Source organism: Herpailurus yagouaroundi, unplaced genomic scaffold (genome assembly GCF_014898765.1).
Source record: "Herpailurus yagouaroundi ecotype Mexico unplaced genomic scaffold, PumYag 163, whole genome shotgun sequence".
NCBI classification, from domain to species: Eukaryota; Metazoa; Chordata; class Mammalia; order Carnivora; family Felidae; genus Herpailurus; species Herpailurus yagouaroundi.
Window position 1 is genome coordinate 26,176,388 of NW_024412404.1, and position 23,902 is coordinate 26,200,289.

The 23,902-nt window shown below is 47.7% G+C and overlaps 2 protein-coding genes across 3 annotated transcripts in view; one reads left to right on the plus strand and one right to left on the minus strand.

The window, feature by feature from the left end:
* The window catches only part of LOC121036908 (anthrax toxin receptor-like), a 175,826-nt gene extending 169,571 nt beyond the window's left edge, over positions 1-6,255 (minus strand). The window contains exon 1 of the mRNA XM_040485660.1: positions 5,597-6,255. The gene's annotated coding sequence lies outside the window, so the exon portion shown is untranslated. The remainder of the gene's footprint in view (positions 1-5,596) is intronic.
* ZNF488 (zinc finger protein 488) lies at positions 311-15,068 on the plus strand. 2 transcript variants are annotated; one of them, XM_040485661.1, is made up of 2 exons: positions 311-868; positions 13,400-15,068. In XM_040485661.1, exon 2 carries the CDS (start codon positions 13,558-13,560, stop codon positions 14,527-14,529), a length of 972 nt encoding a protein of 323 aa, XP_040341595.1. In that variant the 5' UTR covers positions 311-868; positions 13,400-13,557; the 3' UTR covers positions 14,530-15,068. The 2 variants fall into 2 exon arrangements, with proteins under 2 accessions (XP_040341595.1, XP_040341596.1); XM_040485662.1 differs by lacking the exon at positions 311-868 and adding an exon at positions 6,154-6,261.
* Positions 15,069-23,902: the final 8,834 nt, after the last annotated feature.

Below are 23,902 nucleotides of genomic sequence, written 5' to 3' on the forward strand. Positions count from 1 at the left end.
AGAACACCCAGGGTGGGAGGGCTGCTCACGTGTCGACGATCAAGTAGAGATCAAAGGCACCCTCGCAGGTTTTTGGCTTCTCTATCTTGCTCCTGTAGTGCCTGGTGCCCTGGTGGAAGGGTGTCCAGGCTGGGAGGCGGTGCAGGAAGCTCCCTGTGCTCAGCAATGGAGGTGGCAGCAGCAGGAAAAGGAGCAGGAGCAGGGAGAGTGCAGGGCCTGGCACCCAGAGGCTGCTGCTCCCCATTTTCTTAGTTGTCCCTGAGGCCCCACTCTCTCCTGGAGCAGGGGGATCAGCGCTGGCCATGCCCAGCCACCACAGGCTTCTGCCTCATCTGCTGTCTCCCCTTCAACCCTGTGTCCTGGAGCCTTGTTCTCTCAAGCTCTTTCTCCAAGGTGCTCTTAGAGCCTCCACCTGGTACCTGCCCTTTGGGCGGAAGAGGCAAACAGCTGGATCTGGGGCAGTAGTCCCACTACCTGAGTGGCCCTTCCCTGCCCCACAGAGACAGAATTCCCTGTGATGCCCCTTATGATGGACAGGAAGGTTGGCATGGTGACTTTGTGACCTGCAGCTCTGCTCAGTGTCCTGCCTGTTGACAACCCCAGGCAGGAGTCATGGGATCTTTGGATGGGGGATAAGATGAGGCCTCCATTTGTCTCTTACCCTAAACCCTCATAGGTGGCCATTAAAATCTCCAAGACTCTGACTTTTTGTAACTCAAAGAAGGCAGCTGAGGTGGTTTAGATAAGGACATCCCTGTGGGTGTCCAGGAGGTCGATGAACTGGAAGACTAGAGTACAGTAATTAATGGTCATTGGTGTGAACACTGAAGTCACCCATGGACATGGAAGGATCTAGAAGGCCTAGAAGGTTTGTGTAAACATTCAAAGTTCTTTGTGAATAAGGGACATTCTGGTTATCTACTGCTGTGTAACAAACCACCCAAACGTAGTGACATACAAGAGAACCATTTTATATGCGCACAGGTTCTGTGGATCAGAAATGCAGAGAAGGCTGAATGGGGATGGCTTGTCTGTGCCCCATGGAAAAGCATAGGCACTGACAACTCTTGAGTCAAAAGTGATTGCAAAGAGTCAGTATGAGATGCAAAAAGTATTTAGAAATTCCTTAACTGATTTATTTTGTTTTATTCATTTTTTGCATGTACAAAACAAGTGTGATATGCACTAAAAATCCTTCTAAGTTTAAAATAGAGCTTTCAGTATGAATTTACAAAAAAGTATAAGTGATAAAAAGCTTTGTGTTGGCAGTTTTATTTTGTTTTTTATTTTGTTTTTTTTGGGGGGGAGTGGTATTTAAAGCCATGGAATATCTTAAATGATATTTGGAATTGATAGGATTGGTATGCATGTCATTAGCATATTAGCTTTTCCTTGTTTGACACTTGCTATTGTCATATTTTTGCATACTCATCTATTGATTAGATATCTCATGGTGGGCTTAATTTGCATTTCCATAATTTCTGATGGTTTTCTGTTCAAGAGATTTGGGTTCATTCATTTTTCTGTTTGTGAAGTGCTTGTTCCTACCTGTATCCATTCTCTGATTCAGGTGTTTATGCTTTTCATATTGATTCTTTGGCATTCCTTATACATTTTGGATTCTAATCCTTTATCAGTTGTTGCAAATATTTTCTTTTAGCATGTGGCTTATTTTATACTTTAAAGATTTGCAGGATTTTGTATCTGACTTAAGTAATTCTCCCCTGTTAAGGTCAGGGTGAGACACACTTTATCCTAAAAATTTTAAAGATTTTAGGGGCGCCTGTGTAGCTCAGTTGGTTGGATGTCCAACTTCAGCTCGGGTCATGATCATTCAGTCAGTGAGTTCAAGCCCCATATCGGGCTCTGTGCTGACAGCTCAGAGCCTTGAGCCTGCTTCGGATTCTGTGTCTCCTTCTCTCTCTGCGCCTCCCCTGTTCAGGCTGTGTCTCTCTGTCTCTCACAAAATGAATAAACGTTAAAAAGAAAAAATTTAAATTAAAAAAAGTTTTAAAGATTTTATTTCACATTGAAGCCTTTGATCAAACTGTAATTAATTAATAAGTGCAATTTGTGCTAGGGATCTTACTCCATGTTTTCCCAAATATATGTCTCAGCACCATCCTTTTCTATTTGTTGACTATTCTATGTTTTTTTCAATGATTTGCACGTCACCTCTGATGTGTTTCAGATCCCATATAGGTGTGGATGTGGTTCTGTGCTTTCTGTCCTATTCCTTTTATCCATCTGTTGGTTTGTATTTATAGTGTCAATACCACACTATCTTATTATAGTATGGATGATTGTGTTATTTTTCCTTTCTGTCCCTTACTCCTGTAAGGAAGGATTGTGCTTCCCTGCCACATTCATAGCAGGCTTGGACTTGATTCCACCAATGAAATGTTAACATAAGTACATGTGCCACTTCCGGATAGAACCCTTAAGAATGTAGGTATGATTCAGGTGAGCACCTGTGTTGTGCAATGCCCTCTTAGAAACCTGAGGTGGATATGTATATGCAGGAGGGTATGGAATATAAGTGGAAAATAAAGTTTGTGCTTTTAAGCTAATCATATGTGGGGGGCTGTTACAAGAAGATAACCCAGCTGAATCTGATACACACAGGGCATCAGTTATTTTATCTAACATACAGAGCTCCACAGCAAGCCTTTGCAGGGCAGGGTAAATCATCCGCCTTATTTTTCTTATGGCCACTTGTTCTTTCAGGTAAATTTTAGATTCAGCTCACCAATTCTCCACTCCTCCCAAATGCTCTTAATATTTTATTATAATAACATTAAATATATAGATACATTTGAAAGGATTTGAATCTGCTATCTAGCCTCCCCTATTGGTAAACATGATAATGTCTCTATTTATTTGGTCGTATTCAACGCCTTTCATATAAACTTCCCTATAAAGATCTTAAACCATTTTGCCAAGTGCCTTTCCCTACAGTGTGTATACATATACATATGTACTTATATATATATACATACATACATATACATACATACACATACATTTACATAGATATATAAACATATATAGCAGCTCTTGTAAATAGCATTTTTAAAAACAAAGTTTTCAAACTGTTTATTGGTGTTGTGGACAAATGTATTAATTTACTGATTATTCACCTAACTTGCTAAGCTCCCTTATTCTAAAATATATCTGTGGAGTTGTTTTGGTTTCTATAAAAAATAAAAACCAAAAAACACTGTACTGACTAGTTCTCTAATGACATGTTGACTGGAAGCTGTGATGGAGGCATTCTTGACTTTAAAAATACCTCTAATACGTCACCATTAAGAATGATATTTACGAAAGGCTTTTGGTGGACATCTATCAGATTAGGGAGTCTCCCTACTCTTCTTGGTTTGCTACAAATCATGAACGAGTGTTAAATTTTATCTAAATTCTCTTTCTGCATACTTTGTGATGAATATAATTTTTCTCCAGTAAGTTATTAATATGATTAACTACATTAATGCATATAAAACCAATTTTAATATTTTATAAATAAACCTGACTAGGCCATGATAATTTTTGTAAATACTGCTGGATTGAGTTTACTATTAGTTTAGAATTTTTTTTATCTATGAACATGAGTAAGGCTGATCTGTAATTTCTTCTTTTTGTGCTGTTCTTAACTGGTTTTATGTTAGGTAATAATAGCCTCAGAAAATGTGCTTGGGGTGTTTTTACTTTCTTTCCTTTTGAAAGTAGTTTCAACATGATCCCAACAATCTACTCCACGTATACTTGGTATAATATCATCTCTGCCTAGTGTTTTCTTTGTGAGAATTTTTAAAAAAATTTTTTTTCAACGTTTTTTATTTATTTTTGGGACAGAGAGAGACAGAGCATGAACGGGGGAGGGGCAGAGAGAGAGGGAGACACAGAATCGGAAACAGGCTCCAGGCTCCGAGCCATCAGCCCAGAGCCTGACGTGGGGCTCAAACTCACGGACCGCGAGATCGTGACCTGGCTGAAGTAGGACGCTTAACTGACTGCGCCACCCAGGCGCCCCATTTTTTTTTTTTAATTTTTTTTTCAACGTTTTTTATTTATTTTTGGGACAGAGAGAGACAGAGCATGAACGGGGGAGGGGTGTGAGAATTTTTTAAAACTACTGATATCATTTGTTTAATGTTTACTGAACATTATGGACTGAGATGTGCCCCCCCCCATCTCAATTAATATTATGAAGTTCTAACACATCGTGTGACTGTATTTGGAGACAGGCCCTATAAGGAGATGATTCAAGTTAAATGAAGTCATAAGAATGTGGCCCTCATCCTAAAGGAACTTTTTTGTGGTACTTTGTTATGGCAGTCTGAGCAGACTAACACACTGGATTATTTTGTGCTTGTATTTCTTTTATCAGTCATTTAGGTACCACATTTTTCTAGGAATTTGGATATTTATTTCCGCATATTGTTATGAAGTTGTTAAGAATATGTTTGAGTCTTAACTTTCTGCTCGATTTGTGGTTATAGCTTTTTAATTCCTAATATGACTTGTGTCTTTTCTCATTCTATGCATTCACAACAGGGAGAATATTGCCCCAAGGGAGTGAAAATTAGTCTCACAGTTTTTAATTATAAAGCACAGCACATAAAGAGATATACAATAAATCCTTGGTACTAAAATTTCATGAGCCTATATAAGGAAAAATGTGTGTGTAAAAGCCCCGGGGGGGGGGGGTTATAATTTAAAAAAAAAAATTGGGAAGCACTGTCTTGTTTTACAATCAATTTCATTAGAATATTATTTATATTAACAATTTTTCAAATAACCTTTGGCTTTGTTTTACTATTTTACTATTTTCTGTATTTTTTTTCTCTAATATATTCTCCCTTTCATTTTCTTTGGGTTTAATTTTACTACTCTTTTTCAACTACTTTAGGTCAGTTATTAACTCCTTTATTCTCACCATTTCCTCCCCCATAACATAACCATTTGGGGGCACAAATTTTCCTCTAAGCTTCTCCTTCACTAAGGCTATATAAATGCTCACATTAGGGATTTCCATATTCACCAAAATAAAAGTTTTGCTTTGTGGACCACCCCGCAAAGTTTTAATGTTTATTCTGAATCAGCTTTCCCCACCTCAGATTTAGCATCATTTCATTCCTTTACAATCTTATTTGTGTAATAGGGACTCCAAAACCTGGGGAAAAGCACAGAGCCTGTCACCTTATGTCCCTGCACCTTCTGCCTCCCCAAGGGCGTCCAGAACATTTACAGAGTGACTGAAGGAAGGAAGGCGCAGGGACTCAGGACTGGTTTCCCTTTCAGTCCCTCAATGTCCCTTCCTTGGTCTCATCTGCTCTGCACTCCAGTCTCTGTGCTCATGCCCTGTGACCCGCACATCTGGCTGCCACTGCAACAATTCTGGTTACCTGAGACACTTCTCCCATCTCTTCTCTCCTGTCACCACGAGGTCATTCAAGCCCTGCCAAGACCGTCGCCCACTCAGAAGCCATTCCCTCCCGTCCCCCAGCCCTTCTTTGGGGCCGGGTCCATCCCACCCTCCGTGGGTGGTTCGGTTCCCTGCCACCTTCGCTTCCTGGGAGGTCGCAGAACTCACCCTGACCTGGCGCGGTGCGGCCATCTCACAGCTGAGGAGGCGGCGAGGCGGAGGCACGGCTCCGCTGAAGTTTGGGAGATTCTCGGGGGCGCTGCGAAGATGCAGTTTGCCCGGCCGCTCAGCGGGCAGGGGAACGACTGCCCGGACGCCCGGGGGACCCGCCGCGGCGGGGCGCAGACCGCGCGCACGGACGTCCCGGCCGTAGCCTGGGGACCCGCCGACCCCAGCGAAAAGTAGCCGCGTCCAGGGCGAGTGAGCAGAGGCAGGGGCGGTTCCGCCGCGACCCAGGCGCCGCCTCCAAAGGCACCCGGGCTTTCCGCGCGGCGCGGCGGCCGGCGCCAGGACGTCCCCTCAGGCTCGCCGCTGCAGCCAAGGCCGAGCCACCTGGCGGCGGCCGGGGGTTCGCGGAGCCGAGCGCACCGGGCGTCCGTACCGCACCCCTGGCGGCGGGTCGCGTCTACTCCCAGGCCCCTCCCGGCAGGGGCCGTGGGGGTGGGGTGCCCGAGGCCCCGCCCCGGAGGCGGGAGCAGTCCGGGGGGGCGGGGTCCGGCCGGCCCCCGGGGCTCGCGCGCTAGGTTCCCACACGCGTGTCGCGCGGCGCAACCTGCAAGCGGCCGGGGCTGCCAGCGCGTCTCCAGCGCCCAGAGCGCCGCGGGAGAGCTGAGGTGAGACGCGCCGTCCTGCCCCCGGGACGGGCCGCGAGTGGACGTGGGGGGCGCGGTTCATCCCACTTCTACCGGTCTCTCCCGAGGGCAGAATGCTCCGTCTTGCCCTTGACTGCCCGCTTCTTTCCTCCCCTCGGGCGCCTGCTTCCTTGGTCGCGCCCTCCTTTTTTTTCACCCCGTGCCCCCCAGTCCCTGCCTTCTGCCTCTGTCTTTTGTCTCCTGATCTCTTCCTGTTTTTCTCTGTCGTCTATCTCACTTTTTCTTGTCTGTCTCTTCTTCATTACGTATTTCCCCTGTCCTACCCCTTCTTTTCTTCCTTCTGTCTCTCTCGGTGGTCTTTCCCTTTGCCCCCACCCCTCCCCGCCCCAAGAATTCAGCCTTGGATTTTTCTTCTCCTAGGTTGACTTTTGGGGCAGCAATTCTTTTCATTCATCCATCTATCCATCCACCCATCCTCTCATCCTGTTGTTGCTCTGTCCCTGTCAGCTAGGGCTTGTGCTGGGCACCAGGGTAATGGTGCATCTGCCCCAGATCCTTTCTCCCAATAGATTATGTCCAAAGATTTGAGCACGTAACACATTCAGTGTCTGTTTTGGGGGGAAAAAAACCATAAATGATTCAGTCGTAAATATCTGAGTTTTTATGGTGAGCTGGAAGAAAATACTTGGTTTTACAGACAAGGAATTGATTGAATCCTTTCTTGACACTTGCCTTTAGTAATAGGCACAGACAACGCACCGGGAAGCTAAAGCATGCAGAAACATTTAGGGGACATTGGGGCCCACACCTTCCTTCTGGGGAAGTAGGGTAAAGCCAGGTTGGTGGGGAGGGAAGGGGTGGAAATCAGAGCTCAGTTGTGGGAAGACAATAGGGAGGTCAGGGCTTTGCTTGTGAAAACGTTAGCTGAGAGTTAAAACATGAAATTAAGTGTATATTTCTAAAATACATACTTGTCAATGGTGCTGATGTGCAGAAATTAAATTACTGAATCAGACAGTATGTTGAATCAGACAGGCATCTTATAGCAATTATTGTGCCATTTAAAATTAATGTTTTTGTGTATGTTGGGTAGGACCACAGTTGAAAATATCTTAGTATCAGAGATTATCTTAGACACATATTAAGTGAAGAAATCTAGAAAAACAAATCTGACTCATTTGGGGAGAATAAAGTAGAGGTATTGTATGTTAAAGCAATGTTTTATTTCTTGTTAGCAATGTAATTTTGTCAGAGACATAATTTTATTATTTTATATTTTTATGACATCTATAGAGCTGTATGTTCAAACACACATATACACACATGATATATATATATATGTATGTATGTACCATATATATATATATATATATATCTCATATGGTTGTAAAAAGAAAACCTGTTTATTTTTAAAGCTATTAATTGCCACCTAGCACTTGAAGCTTTTTTCAAATAAATAATTTAACCTTTTAGTTTATGATTTTTAATGATTATTCAGTTTATTTGACTTTTCAGTTGCTATGGAAAAGGAAATTTGTCATTACATAAATCACACAAGAAGTAAACAAAAATGAAATATGGAAGAGGATTGCAGTGTGTTTATTGAAAGAATTTTTTCATTTTAAATCAAAGAATTTTGGACAAATTCTTAAGTATATGCTTGGAACTTTGATTCAGGGGACTATTTTCTGCATCGAAGAGTCAAATTGCCTTTTATGTCATTGTACCACTGACTTCCGATGTGTCAAACTTCTGGAGGGGTGGAGTGAAAGGGATGCTTTGCAAATGATTTAAAAATATCATACCTTCTTTGCTTAGCAGATTTCTTTTTCAGAAACCCAGGAAGTGACAAATTTTCTTTAAAACAGAAAATCACAAAATTAAAAAAAAATTTTTTTCAAGGTTTTGTGTTGAGCTCCAGTGCTTTTAAATTTCTTTTCCTTCTTTCAGTAGGCTGTGTTTCTCTTTTCTAGAAGGTTATGCTATCATTGGCATCAGGTAGAATCTGGCTGAACAGTTTGATGTACAAGCCATGGACTTACCCTTGAAGGCTGCCACTGAAATTGGTCTACATGGCCAAATTGTGTTAGGACTCCTGCTGACGTCATTATGGCCCTGATGTGTGGTTGCATCCTGGGAGTCCTGCATTTGGTTTTGCTTGAACACAATATGCATTGCTGCTGAAGCGGTGCAGGCAGAGCTGGACATAGAGCCTGTGGGGACTGGCTGGGAAGCCTTCCCCTCTCCCAGCTCCAATGGCACTACCAGCCAGCCTCCAGGAAAGCCTGGATAACTCTCCAGTTTTTAATTTTCTCAGGGGTCCAGAGCTAGGAAGATGCATGTGTATTTCCCTTCTCAGGAAAACCCAGGACATCACAATCCATATGTAGAAGAGATGGATAGATAATTATCCTCTGGAACCTTCCTTCAGGGTCTGAGAAGCATCTCCAAAGTCTAGGGAAATCAAATGATTGGAGCACAGGAGATATTATCTGCTCCTGTTTTAGCTAAAAAGGAAGGCAGACACAGGAAGACACTAGCTGGTGATATAAATGGTATCGTTGAATAAGATCCAGTTTCTGAGTGAGCTGCAGCTTGGAAAAGCTGGAGACTGGCCAGCTGACATAGGCTGGAGAGTACCTTCAGATATCTCAGGAAATGAGGTTGCCCAGTTGTTTGCTAAAACCTCTTTCTTTTGTGAATGAAGGGGGAAGGAGGAAAATGCCCAGGGCATTTGGCCACTCATTAAACAGTATTGTGCCCTGGTTCCAGGGAGCACGTGAGTAGAGGGAAGGCAGCCATGAGGTTGACTCTGACCCTTTGTACTAGTGTGATAATAATTGATAAATTGATGCTACCTAACACTTACTGAACCAGGCTCTTTAATACTTTAGGTATATTAATCCATCTAATCTTTACAACCACCTGGTGAAGCGGACCCCAGGATGATCCTTTTTAGAAAGGGTCCTCTTTTAGATGAGAAAGTCGTCAGAGAGAGGATCAGCACCTTGCCTATGGTTACAAGATTGGTAAGAGCAGAGGTGGGTTTGATCCAGACATCTGACGTAAGAGGCCATGCACTTAACCTCTATGTGATGGAAGGCTTGATGAGTACATGGGATGGGCCAGTCATAGCACAAACAGAAAAGTAATATGGAAGAATGTGGCCAGTGTTTCCCAGGTGAAAGAATGATTGGAGTCTGCACTCAGTGCCCTGGAAATGGGTAATAAACAGAGACACACATGCTTATAACACTGTGGGGTAGGTGAGTCTTCATCTCCAAGTGGGTAGCCGTTCCTGTGTTGGTCAGTGGAATCTTCACTGTGGCCCAGGAAGATTGAGAGTCTGAGGGAAAAGGATCCTGTATGACAGGGAAGGCTGGATGTGGTCACACCATATCAACTTAGGAAACTCAGATTCAAAAGGTTTCAAAGATCATTACTTCATTATCCCACAATCTAAGGGCTCAGAAATGTTGCAAAGTATGGGATTGAAATCAGGTCCTCTCAGTCAGAAGACACGGGGTGGCACTGAACAATGTCTGTGTGACTCAGAAGACTATCTTGCTGAGCTCAGACTTAAGAGATCCAAGGAGGACAAGAGAACCCTTCTCAGGACACACATAACAGAGTGAAGAGGACGAGTAAATAGTGTCTGGGTCGAGAGCCCAGAATGAACTGAGGCTATTGAGGACAGTGGAGGGAGAGCAAAGGGCCCCTTAAGATTGCATGGGAACAAGGGGAACAAGGGCTGCATACATCCACTGGAATGTCTGGCTGAGAACCGTCTCTAGTGACAAAGGGCATGGGTAGGTCCACGTAGGAAGAAGAAGCAAGGCAGCACCAAGCTGCTGTGCCTGTGATCTCCTGACCCGGAACTCACTGGCCAGGGCATGATGTGACCCCAGAGGTGACATCATACATCTGCTCAGGTCATCTGAGAGCTGGATCACAGGGGAGGTGCATGGAGCCTGGAGCTGGATGAGACCCAGAGTCTGATGCTGACCCTGGGAAAGGGCCTGTGAGTCCTTCAACAAGAAGAGACGAGCATCAGGAGCTGGCACAGGCTCACTGGGGACAGGCCACGCCAGGCACATGTCATTTTCGGCTGTGAGAGGCTTCAATCTGGCAATGTCATAGACAGAGTGGACCAGTTAGAGGGAGCCCCAGATAGAATTTTGTAGGACATTGTTTGCACTTGTGTGAGTGACCTTACCCCAGCAGTGCTGATGCATGAGAAAGAGGTGACCCTCTGGGAGCTTGGTCATGCCAAAGGTCCCCAGCTAGTTCAGTACCCTCGTCTTCTCCTTTTCTTCTTCTTCTCCTCCTCAATATTATTATTATTATTTTATTTAAAAAAATTTTAATGTTTATTTTTGAGACAAAGAAAGAGACAAAAAGAAAGAGCGTATGTGTGCGAGGGGCAGAGAGAGAGAGAGGGCTGAAGCAGGCTTGAGGCTCTGAGCTGTCAGCACAGAGTCCGATGCAGAGCTTGAACCTATGAACTGTGAGATCATGACCTAAGCTGAAGTCAGATGCTTAACTGACTGAGCCACCCAGGTGCCCCAATATTATTATTATTATTATTATTATTATTATCATCATCATTATTATCATGTCCTTTTCTTTCTCCTCCTCCTGTTGTTCTCATTATTATGATTAAGATTTGAATAATAAAATTGATGGAGCATGAAGATGGGTGAATGTCTAACATAATGATTGGCAGAATCCAGGCCCATATTGGTCTAGGAAGCTGGAAGGCAGTGCTGCCTTTAGCAACGTGGCATTTGTCAGGTTGGAGATTAATGCCCTTGGGTTGGATCAGTTGGATCATGCAGCTTCCCTTGTGTGGTTATCATGAAAATTCCATGCAATAAGGCATACGAAGCCTTTTAGCATCTCTGGCACGTATTCACTTACATAGTCAATAAACAGTCACTTCTATTCTCATATCACAAAGCATCCCTGGTAGCAAATATTTCGCCCTGCAGTAAGAGCCCATATTCTAAATTTGAATGCTGAAAGCAGGGTTGTGACATCTGTGGCTCAGGGCACTCCAGACACTTCTGAAAACTAGGTCTACATGACTGTGGTTGGCAAAGCTGTGAAGACAGCCCAGTAGAGCTGTCTGCAAAGGGATGTAGGGGTGCAACAGGACTGGGAGGACAGCAGGGTGGGCTCCAGCCCAGGCTCGGGGAAGACATTGTATGGTTCTAAAATATAATCTGGAGGGCTGTCTGAGGCAGACATGGGTGGAGAAAGAGAGAAGGGTTAGAGAAGGGATGTTTGTGTGTGTATGAGTATTCCAGTGTGAGTGTATGTAAGTGTGTGCGATCATATGTGTGTGTGTATGTGTGTATGTGAGTATATGTGTATTTGAGGGTGTGAGTGTAGCGTGTGTGAGTACATGTGAGGGTGTGAGTGTATCTGGGTGCGTGTGCGTCTTTGTGAGCTCAGAAGCTCAGCAGTGGGGCTTCAAGCAGACCAGCTATTCTTTGAGGATGAGGGAGAATCGGCTTCATCTCAAGTAGTCACACACTGGTAGATCTGGAAAGCACAGTGAGATAATTTAGCACCAGCTCTAGTTTATAGACGGGACATTGAGGTTGAGAGAGGTGGGATGGTCAGTGCAGGGACACTTGGTAGACTGGCGTGGTCGCCTCTGCCTCTTCAAGAAGTATAAGCTACACTAAACTTTGATGCCAAAGGCACCCCATTTGAGAATGAATTCGGAAAGGATGTTAGGAGTGGCTTGGACTCCCCTGGAAGCATATAGTTTGGACTTGGTGCTCACCACTTGGGGTATCGTGAGGGCCGCATGGGCAGTTCAACCAAAGCGTGCTTTGGGGACACACCCTTGGGTTTCATTCCCAGCAGTGCCTCATACTGCAGAGGACTTCAGACGGGGTGTTCAGCTTTCCAGAACCCATGTCCTCTTCCTCTGTGAAAGAGGGTGACGGTCCTCCAAGCGCAGTGAAGGTGGAAGGAGGTAACACGTGCAAAACACCTGTCCACACTCTTGCCACTGAGACAGAGAGAAGGAGGGCAGGGTACCTGTGCTTCTGTTTATAGGTGGGTGGGAGCTGACTTGAGACCAGTGATGTTTATGAATAACAAGCCTGTGGAGGTCCCTGTGAGGAAGGGACTTGGTCGCCCACTCATCACGGTCCTCCTGGGCCTGAGGACCTGAGGATAGGACCTGAGGACCTGAGGACCTGAGCAGGCCTGAGGATAACTGCTTTATAACTATGAAAACTCAGAACACTCAGTGGGGTCTGGTTCAGCCAGTGCTGCTCACCAGCTGGGATTGGGGAGCTTGAAGATGGGTGTCCTGTTTTCAAGAACTGGCTGGTGGAGTTGATTAGGGGAGGGCAGGTATGAAAGCCTCCCCAGCAGGGCTGGTGGCACTCTCTCCTCTTCAATGCCACCTCACATGTGGCCCTGAGTGTCTTTCCTCTGAGCCTTGAGCACCTCCAGGCCGAAGTGGAGGCTGGTCTCCCTGAGTAGGCCCAGCAGGTTGGCCGGCACGAGAGGACAGTTGACAGGGGAGCAGAGGAGAAGGAAATGGATTAATGTCTGAATGGATACAGGGTAGACTCATGCTTGTTCCAAGGGGCAGGGCCGGGTGGACAGGTGGCTGCCCTCCAGGAGTGGGAGTGGGGTCAGGTACAACCACAGACCTACTCAGGATGCCTGGACATTTACTGTCCAGCTTCTACCCTCTGGCCACCTGTGCTGCAGGAGCTCCAGTCCCCAGGTGCTTGTGCCCTGGCACTTCTGATGCTGTGGAAGAAACATTGGCATGCTGAGTAGCAAGAATGCTCTAAACAAAAATGAAAACTTTCATAAATCAGGGTGCAAGCACATTAGAGTTGGCAACTGGGTCAGAACTGCCTGGTGGACACCTCGTGTGCTGTGTGAACACGGCAGCTGCTGCCTGGATGCTGACAGGTGCGGGGCAATGCTGAGCCATGTCCCTGGGTGGCAGGGTCACACAGTGTGGTCCTTCCTCCCCGACGGAATCCTGGAGGTGAAAGCAGGTGGCATAGCGCTCTGAGTCAGGGTGAGCTGTCGTGTCTATAGCAGTCAGGATTCTTTGGATGCAAACAATGAAGATGGAGGGCTCGTGTCTCACTGCTGTTGCTTCCTCTCTGTGCAGAGTCCTGTGGTCCAAGTGTGGCTGGCCCAGCCAACAGGGGAGCTCTCCAATCTCACGGTTCCTCCCCGGGGCAAGGCCTCTGCAACACCAAAGCCCTGAAGACTGACAGCTGTTGGAGCGTCCGCCTTCTTCAGCTGGCTCACAGCCTGCTGGTCGTCATGGCTGCTGGGAAGGGTGCTCTGCAGAGGTCTTCGGCTGAAAACACATGGAGGCTTAGTGAAGCTGACCAGGGCTGGAGCTGCAAGCCAGTGCTGCTGGAAAAAATGAACAACCTGGGCTCTGAGGCTGCCATGGGTGGTGGTGGCCGGGAGGAGACCTCTGCTGAGGTGGCACTGTCAGCAACCCCAGGAAAACTCAGACTGGGAAAGCCAATGGCCCAGAAGGTGTGCTGGGAACAGGGGCAGAGTGCTTTCACAGAGGTGCCTCGACTCAAGAAGAGGCTGGAGGGTGTGCAGGCCAAGGAGAGGGAGCATGATAACCCCACAGGCCAGCCTGGTCCCCAGAAGCTGACCCAGGACACCCCCAGGGACCTGGCTGACAGCAAGACCTCTGTGTGGCCCAGTGGAGCCCGAGGGGAGCAGAAAAGCGCCTTCAGCAAACCAGCCAGGTGTCCAGCAGGGAGACCTGGGCCAACCTCCATCTTCCAGGCACGTGGACCTGCAGATGCCCTTGGGGAGCTGTTGGGACTCAGCAACACGGTAGACGTCCCTTGTTGGGATCAGCTTTCGAATTCTAAGTTTTTGGTGGGTGATTTCTGGAACCTGCAGACATTGCCACAAAATGCTCCTCTCTGCAGTGCTTTCCTGGGGGCCCCCACACTGTGGCTAAAGCATGCCACAGCCCAGATGTCCACACCATCATCATCCTCTTCCACTGCCACTTGGGCCCTGCTGCCACCTACATTCACCTCCCTGGGCCTGTCCACCCAAAACTGGTGTGCAAAATGCAACCTCTCCTTTCGCCTGACCTCCGACCTGGTCTTCCACATGCGGTCCCACCACAAAAAGGAACATGTGGGGCCTGACTTACATTCTAAGAAGCTGAGAGAAGAGGCCCTCACGTGTCCCATTTGCCATGAGTATTTCCGGGAGCGCCACCATCTCTCCAGGCACATGACTTCTCACAGTTAGCGGGTGCTGTGGAACAGACCTGTGGATGCAGCTTCTAGCATTTGGCGGTGGGGCGGAGATGGCTCATTGGTGCTTCCTTTGAAAAGGCTCGTCATCGTTGTCTGCAGGGCTGTCTGCATTGGAGTTGATAGATGAACTTGGTCATCATTTGAAAAAGACGGTCCTTGGCTCTGATGCATTTTGATGGAAATAAAGTCATGAAATAAAATGACACACTTTCCTAACCTAGGGTATCAAGACTGCTAGGCACGGAGTAGAGGCCCTGCTCCTGTTCCATATGGAGGCAAGTTTGACACACAGCCTGGGCTTTGGAGGCAGACAAACCTGGATGCTAACCTTTCACATATTAGCCCTGACCTTGGACACATTGCTTTCACCATCTGAGCCCCAGTTTTCTTCTCTGCAAATGGAGAGGGCAACACCTGTGTCTTAGGGATGTTGTCATGGTTACGTGGGAAGGTGTGTGGAAAATAGCCAGGATGCCACCTGGCACAGTGTGATTCCTGAGTGAATGATATTTGTCATCATTGTCCAGATTAGTAAGCTGTTGTTCCATGACAGAGTCTAAGCGGCAAGCAACCCAAAGCATCTAATTCTCGCTCGAAGGTCTGTGGGTTGGCTGGGTTGGGTTGGGCTTGGCTGGGCTTGGCTCCAGGTTGCAAATTATATTTAGGTTCATGTTCTGTTACTCTAGGACTAGTGGGCTTCCTAGATAATACTTCTCTTATGGTCATTCCCAGAGCACAAGAAGGAAAATCCAAACACACAAGCACACCTCAAGTCTCTGCTTGGGTCACTTCTACTAGCAGCCTCCCAGCCAAAGCGAGTCAATGACCAAGCCCAAAGCAAGTGGGTGAAATGTGCCACCTGCCCACAGGGAAGCCGTGATGAGGGAGCGGATGTAAGGTCCTACTACAGAGGCATGAAGAGTTGGGACCAGTCATTCAGCTGACACACTTGGTCCATGGTTCTTCACATGCTGAATATGTGGAAGGGGGAGAAAGGAGCAACATCCCCCCACACACCCATTATCTCTCAGCAAGCAAGCATGGTGCGAAAGCTTGAGACTTAAAACATGGTGAGAATTCGGAGCGTTGTGGTTACCATTATCTACTGCATGTTGCGCTTCTCTCGGTGACTGTTCTTTTCATCTGCATTTGCCCTTGCAAACCTCAGGTCATAAACTCTGATGTAACTCAGGCCAGTTTGTGGGAAGGCCATTCGTTGGGAGCTCTTTCCAGTTAGGCGTTCTTTTGACTGGTTTCCCCTGCACTTTCAGGATTTGTTCATTTGACCAGCAGTGTCCAACCCTCTGGTGGGGCCTCTGGCACTGAGCTCAGGCTGTGGTTGGGAAGGAGCTGGTGTGGGCATCTCAGACGGTGGCCAGTGACCCGTCCAAACACCCTCCAAGCTCTATTTCTTCTCTCCCTCTCCATGCATACACAGGGTCCTGGTGAGAGCCTGTCCCACCCGGCCCACCCTCCTTCTCGCTCACCCTCTCCCCGCCTCCCACCCACACACCCAGCCATTCTGCACCCATCGCCAGCCATTCAGTCACCCATTTATTGGCCTTCCTGGGTACCCTTGCTGTGCCAGGCTCGGTGTCAGGCCCTGGGGGAGGCCCAGTGAATTCGGCCCATGGTCCTTGTTCAGGGTGCACAATGCCTGGTGTGCAGCATGAGGGATGCCAAACAAAAGCCCGTGTGGGGTGCCTGGCACACGGGAGCAGGTGCACCTCAGACCTGTGGGAGTAAGTGCAGTGCCCCCTGAGGCCTCCTGAGGAGCAGGGGCAAGAGCAGATCATCCAAGTCCAGCAGATGCTGGAGGTGCAGGTGGAGGGTAGTAGCTGGGGAGAAGGCGGGGGGTGGGGGGCAGAGCTACAGAGGCTCTAGGATGCTTCAAGGCTGGTGTGAGGAGGACTGAGTGGGGCCCTCTGAGATGGAGACGTAGGAAGGCCTCAAAGGACAGGAATTTGGCCCAGGGCACGGGAAGGATGGCTCCAAGAGGCACTTTGAGGGGGCCTCTGATTGCAGTGAGAAGGGTGGGCTGGAGGAGAGGAGAAGACCCCCTGAGTCATTTCCTCTGCATGTGGAAGGAGCCAGCAATGCTCCCTGCAGGCACCAACAGAGCATCTCCATTCTTGCAGGGAGGTTTGGAGGACCCCCTCCCTGAGAGAGAAAAGGGAGGCTCTGCAGGGTGGTCCCTTTACCCACAGAAGGGGGCTGGAGCTGGGGGGAACCTTCCCCTGCTATCCATGTGATACAGGAAAGGGCATCTTAGGGATGTGTGAACCTGAGGCTCCACACTATGTGGTGACATATAGCCTTTAACCTATGACAGGTGCAGGAGGTAGATATTTAATTCCCATGTTACTGAAGAAGAAACAAACCGCCGAGAGGGTAAGCTTCTTTCCTAAGATCATAGGTTCAGGAGAAGCAGCACAAGAATAAGGCCCCAGGACCACTCACATCCTTCCCAGCCTGCCACACATCTGCTCAGCATGTGGGTCACATGGTATCATGGATGGTTTAAAAAGTAGGGTTTAGGACCAGGCATTGACCCCTTCTGGAATTTAAACTTGCAGCCTGCATACACTCCCACATTTCCTATCACCCTTTTCTTAGCACTTCTCTATATCTTGATTGCTACACGAGTTTTCTGATTTGTGTTATTTGCAGCGTCTCTCCTGTTACTAGAACCTAAGCTCCACAAGAGATTTTTGCTGTTTTGTTCACTGCTGTATCCCCAGCAGGAAGGACAATGAAGGCACATAGTAGTTGTTCAACAGACTTTTGTTGCATGCATGAATGAGATGCCTAGATCTAGTCTCGCCCCTGACAAACCCTGAGCCAGCTGCTCATAGTGTTTTGACATCTGTCAAATGGTGTGCACAGCCATCCTCTTCTGGCTTATTGGATTGGTCCGTATTTCTGTGAACTCCCTTTTTAAAGCCATAAGTGCACTTAAGACCGAATAGAAATTTAAAATGGAAAGGGACTCTAGACTTCCAGTCCATCCTTCCAGTGTATAGGGGTGAGCACTGAGGTCCACTGGTGAGCTGATCTGCAAAGTGATGCAGGGCGAGTGGTGGTGAGGTCAAGGCTAGGACCCCTGAAATGCCAGTCCAGGCATCTTCCCTGACCCGCCCGCATGCCTCTAAGAACATTGCCTGTGGCCGCACACAGAATTACTACTAACAGCAACCGTGTCATTTTCAAGCAAGGGAGACATTTTGAAAAAAAAAAAAAAGTTAATCAAATAAAAGTTATGAAGAAGCATAACAGAACATCTTCTCCCAACTCAACTTTGTAAGATGGAATTCATTTTAATAAAAACGGATGGACATGCGAGGTGCTTTGCAGCCATTTAAATTGACAAACTCCAAGATGACTTATGGAGGTGAAGACTTTGCAGTTGATTAATGTGGCAGCTCCTACTTATCACCAGACTGGGTTCCCAAAGTCCCCTTGGCCGTCAAATCCTGTCTCATCCCTTCTTCTCTCCTGCCCTTCCAGCCATATTGGAGAGTAGTCACTTTTAATCATGACTTTGCCCAAGGTCCCTCTGCCACTTTCCATACTAGTTAAGAGTTTGGCTGGTGATGTTGCCACAAAACATCACATCAGCAGGTAAGAATTTTCCTCTATAATTCTGGAGTAAGAATTGCCACATTTCTTAAATTCTCTATATCTAATTTAATCTGCTCTGTACCCTGATCCTGTAGGTTCTGGTAGGATATGCAATCTGTTATTTTCAAATTCCTCCCCTGTCTTTCAAGTTTGCAGAAAGTTCCACAACATGCCCCACCTAAGAAGGTAATCTCTCTTAGCTTCATGCGGTCTCCCCATACTGCACCTCCCCATACAGAGGTGTCTTTGCCTCTGTCCTCCAATGTGTTCAGTCTTCTCTCCTCCACCTCTTCCAGGATCTTGGGCCTTGATGATTTTCTGCCAATGTTGTCATTAGGCATGTCACACAAAAACTATTGAGTCAATGCTCAGAAAGTCTTGGCTAATTTCTTGGAATAGGCTAGGGAAAATACCTTATAGTGGCTGGGAAAATGGCAATGTATACCTTTTTTTTTTTTGAATGTTTATTTTTGAGAGAGGGACAGAGTGCAAGTGGGGGAGGGGCAGAGAGAGAGAAAGAGAGAGAGGGAGACACAGAATCCAAAGCAGGCTCCAGGCTCCAAGCTGTCAGCACAGGGCCTGACAGTAGACAGCCCGATGTGGGTCTCAAACCCACGAACCATGAGATCACGACCTGAGCCTAAGTTGGACACTTAGCCGACTGAGCCACCCAGGTGCCCCAGCAATGTATGTATAGAAATCTCCCAAGCAGCAGCCATTCAAATAAGCTTTTTAAGAGACCCCAACATGTGCTAATGAGGCTAAAATAAGACATTCGGAATTCAGGTCCATTTTAGTTCTCAATTTTAACTAAAATCTGCCTCCTCTCCCACTCCCCCAACCCTCCCCCCGCCACCTGCTTTTATCTGGAAGAGAAGTGAAACTTTAACAAGTCTGGTATCCTGGATTTCAACTTCTGGCCCCTTCCTGAATCTTAGACCTTGAAGACAGGGTATCCTAGTCAAATAACTGTATAATTAGACTGTATAATTAATGAACAGGAGTGAAGTCCACTGAGCTTAGGGAAAGGGAGGGTAGAGGAGGGAGGTTGGACCTGACATCTAGAGCTCTTTTGTCTATGGTGAAGGCTCTTTAGCGCCAGGCTGAATGCAGGCCTCAAGAGAGGTTGAAAATCAGGACTGTATGTGAAATTGGTGATTCAGTTTTTAAAAAACCAATGCCCAGAATAACATGGATTTAAGGAAGCACATTAGTGGGGAGGGGGTGGGGGAGGGGGAGAAATGACCAGCAGTGGAAACCCCTGACTCCGTTATGCATCCAGACTTGGAAGAGGCTGGGTGCTGGGCCTGGCCCTATTCTTCTGGGCACAATAAGAGAACCCCTCACATATGGGAGAAATTCACCAGTTGTTCCAAGGCAAATTTTGCATCCTCCCTTTCCTTGGAAGGTTCTTGGCTCCCTCTGGAGGCTACAGACCTCCCCTGCAGGCCACTTCTCTTCAGAGAGGGCTTTACACACCCTGGTTAATTGTATAATTTGTTTATTTTGTTTGGAGAAGAAGTCTTGAGAGAGGACTAAAAATCATATCATAAGAGATAGATCCCATAGGAAAAAAACTTCTATTTTAAAAATATTCTCCAATAGGCTTTGATTTGTACCACTTCTTAGGGATTTTCAGACACTAATTTTTAGTGGGGGTTGAGAGGCAGTACATTCTGGAAGGAGGGTTGGGGTTCCTTAAATTTAACATCTTCTTCCCTGGTCATCTTGTGTTGTCCTGGGGTAGGAGACAGGAAGCCAGTGGCCTCTGATACCCTCGCTATTTCTAAGCCGCTTGGATTAGCAGGCTATTTTCACTTCCAGCCTCTCTCATCAGCAAGGAAGCAAGGAGGTCCTTAGGCCAGGTGGCAGTTAATCCTATGGAACCCAGGAAATGTGAGACAGGCGCCCTCCAGTGGGGATCTCCTAGGCAGGCTTCTTCGCCCACAAGTAATTTGGTGTGCATCCTTTTTTTCTGAGTCATGTTCTCTCATTGCACTAAAGCTGTGTGGATAACCAAGGCCCTCACTGACACACAAACATGACCATTGGCCATGTGACGGGCTGAGTAGGCAGATGCAGGGACATAGGAAGCAGGAAGGTGAGTGAGATGGGAGAAAAGCTGGGGTCCTCCCCTCTCATGCTCCAGTGTGGTCCCTGGCCTCTGCTGGACTGGGGTCTTTGGCCAAGTCTCCAGCAAGGATCCTGATGGTGAAGTAAAGGTTCAGCCTGTCTGTGGGCTGGGGTTACCTTTGGGAGATGGGGAGGATAGCCTGGCCCGGTCCCTCTCACCACAGATCAGTGGTGCCTTGAAGGGGTCCTCAAGCAGAGGGGACCTGAGAAGGTTACATGGCAGAACAGTGGCCCTGACTGCAGGCTGGGCCACAGAAATGGGGTAGGAGGCTGTGGTGGGGATTTAGGAACCAAACCAGGACCCCAAAACAAGGGAGAGGGGAATGAACTATTAACTATTAATTCTGACAACTCATTTAGTGTCTTGGTGATTATGTAGATACCTGGGTGGGAGTGGTGGTGGGAGCAGAGAGGAGGGAGCTGGGGTTCACTCTCAGATCTCTGCCCTAATTTCAGGAGGGAGGGGTAGCTGTGTACAGGATGGGGTCCTGGGGGCAGGAGCAGACCTTATCCAGGTAAGGTGAGAGAAGGTGGAGGTGATGAGCTCATACTGGGACATCAAGAGCAAAATGGGCCTGTAGTCTTTCGGAACAGAGGCTGCTAGGCAGCTGTGGGTCACCTGGTTCTGCCACCAGAAGAGAAGCCTTTCCTTTTCCTTTTTCTCCAGCCTTCTGTCTCCAAGGAGGTAAGAGTGTAAGAGAGCTGGCTCAGGAACGCTGACCCTTTCCCTTTGGTCTGCATGGGACCCTCTGGGTCTGCTTCTCCCACTATAGACCCTCTCCCCAGGCTGAGCCCAGGACCTCTTCATGGTATGGTGGGAACATCAGGGTCTTTGGAGCCAGACAGATGTGGGTTCAAAGCTCGCCTGCCCCTCGCCTGGATGTCTTGAGGGGAGCCTGGGCTGCACCCAGTATTTGATGGGCAGGCTGGGGGCTTGAGCTGGACAGTGGACAGGACCTCAGCCAAGGTCAGCCAGGGTGGCCTATGGAAGATGTTGCTGCCATTCCTGCTGAGTAGGGGCATGGCTATGCTGCCCTGCACATGGGGCACCTGGCTGCTGCTGCTGCCCAGCTATCACTTGTTTAAACATTCAATGTGTTTGGGGCTCCTGAGTGACTCAGTCAATTAAGCGTCTGACTCTTAGTATCAGCTCAGGTCACGATCTCATGGTTTGTGAGATCGAGCCACACATCAGGCTCTGTGCTGACAATGCAGAGCCTGCTTGGGATTCTCTCTCTCCCCCTCTCTCTCTGTTCCCCACCCCGCCCCCACTTCTGTGCGTGCTCTCTCTCTCTCTCTCAAAATAAATAAATAAACATTAAAAAACCCATTCAACTTACTTAAACAGATTAAACATTCTTCATAGGAACTTCTGATTGGCCCAGAAAGAACCCTGTGCCCGTACCCTGCTGCCGGGAAGCTGGAAAAGTGAACTTGTGGTGTGTCCAGTTTGGTAGTGGGGAAATGGTGACAGGTGACATTGTCTGGGCACTGGATTAACCCTTTTTTTTTATAAATTTTTTTTAACATTTATTAATTTTTGAGACAGAGAGAGACAGAGCATGAATGGGGGAAGGTCAGAGAGAGAGGGAGACACAGAATCGGAAACAGGCTCCAGGCTCTGAGCTGTCAGCCCAGAGCCCGACGCGGAGCTCGAACTCACGGACCGCGAGATCATGACCTGAGCTGAAGTCGGACGCTCAACCGACTGAGCCACCCAGGCGCCCCTGGATTAACCTTTTTCATCTTCATAGCCCCAAAGGTGCTATTGTGGATCTCATTGTACATATGAGAAGACTGAGGCCTGGAGAGGCAAAGTGACTTGCCCTGAGTTCCATAGCTGGGAAGTAGCTGTCTTGGCCTATCCACCCAGACAGGGCTCCCAAATGCCTCACTGCTTCTTAGGGAGTCTGTTTCCCACAGGATCAGATGGGGAGCAATTCTCTGAACATTCAGAGGGTGTGCCTTTGCTGGCTGGCCTAAAGTAGGGTGAATGTCTGCTGTGCTGCCTATGTAAGCCCCTGTGAATTACTGAGCTTGACTGAGTGTCCACTGACTCCTGCAGAAATGATAAGAATGGTTGTGCAGTGCTCGCTCCGGCAGCACATGTACTGAAATGTCTGTCTATGGTACTGAGAAGATTAGCGTGGACCCCGCACAGGAATGATATGCAAATTCGTGAGGTGTTCCATTTAAAAAAATGGTTGTCTCTGCACTGTGAAGCCCAGAAGAGAGAAGTATGTCTGTCACCCACCCTAGGAGCTGCTCCACCCCTCCCCCTATTTAAGACCCATCGAGACCTTTGCCATCTGCAAACCCCACAACACCTAGCCTGATACCGTAAACAAACTAAACAGTCAACAAATGTCAGTGGTGCAAATCAAAGAAATCCAAGTGATCTATAAGGAAAACCCGTGTGAAAAAAATCAGCAATTGCTAATGATCACTAAGGTATGGTTAGGGACTCAAGGTACAATGTATCTTATTTTATTTTTGGAAGAATGCTGTATTTGAAAATAATAATACATGCTTATTATAAGGATTTAAGGAAAGAGAAGAGTTCAAATATTGTCCCTGGTTCTACCACCTAGAGGAACCATTGTTTGATGTAGGTGACCATCAGATAGCTATGAGTGTGTGTGGGGGGGGGGGGGGGCGCGAACGGGAAGGAGGAGGGAGGAGAAAGAGCCCCTAGAATATAAGCATGTAGGGGCCTCACACATCTGCCTGGATGTTAATAGGTCTAATGAAGAAAAAGGTGAAATCCCAGTATATGTGATGCTGCTAGAATTCAATCATGCCCTTCGTGTTACTTGAATTTAGCAGAAGGGAAAGGACCCAGAACGCCTTGTATCAGAGCTTTCCTACTTCAGCAGGGTTGGTTCAAGGTTTTCCAGGTGGTGAACCCCCTAGATATTGGTGGTGACCCAGGGGTGTGCCATATTCCACAGCTCCCTGGAGCCTGGGGAGGGGGCTGGTGGAGCCAGGGCTGTGTAGTGAGGTCAGCCCGGTGCCCTGGGGAAGTCGCCTGTGGCAGCTGCAGGCTGGACTCACCAGACAGCGAGGCCAGATGGCAACGGTCCCTCATCCTCCCTCACTCAGACATCTTGGAGCCTGGGACTCTGAGAGCACTGATTGGCAGGGTTGGGGATGTCCTTGCTGTAACAGCTTCATCCCCACTGTGACTTTGGGCAGAGTCCTGGAGGTCTCTCACTTTTGGGTCCCTGTTGATTCTAGTGGAGTAAGGTTGCCTAGCTCCCAGGGGCCAGCCAGTGGCTGCCTTCCTCCAGGTCACCCCCCGGGCTTCCTGTCTCCTCCTGGGGCTTGCCCGGTTCTGGAGGAGATCTTGGGGTCTTCAGCCTTCTTGCCCTGTTAGGAGTGGGCTTGGTCAGCACAGCCAGTGCAGTGACAGATTGCCCTAGGCCAAGAAAGGCAGGCACCCAGACCACCGCCCAGGGCCACTCTACCCTTAAACAGCAATGCTGCGTGTCTAAGTGCCGCATGACACCAGAGCTCACTTTGGGGGCCCTGGCGGAAGCCAGAGAACAAGGCCTTGGGCGGAACACATGAAGGGAAGACAGACGTGCTGCCAGATACTCACGTGCGTTCCT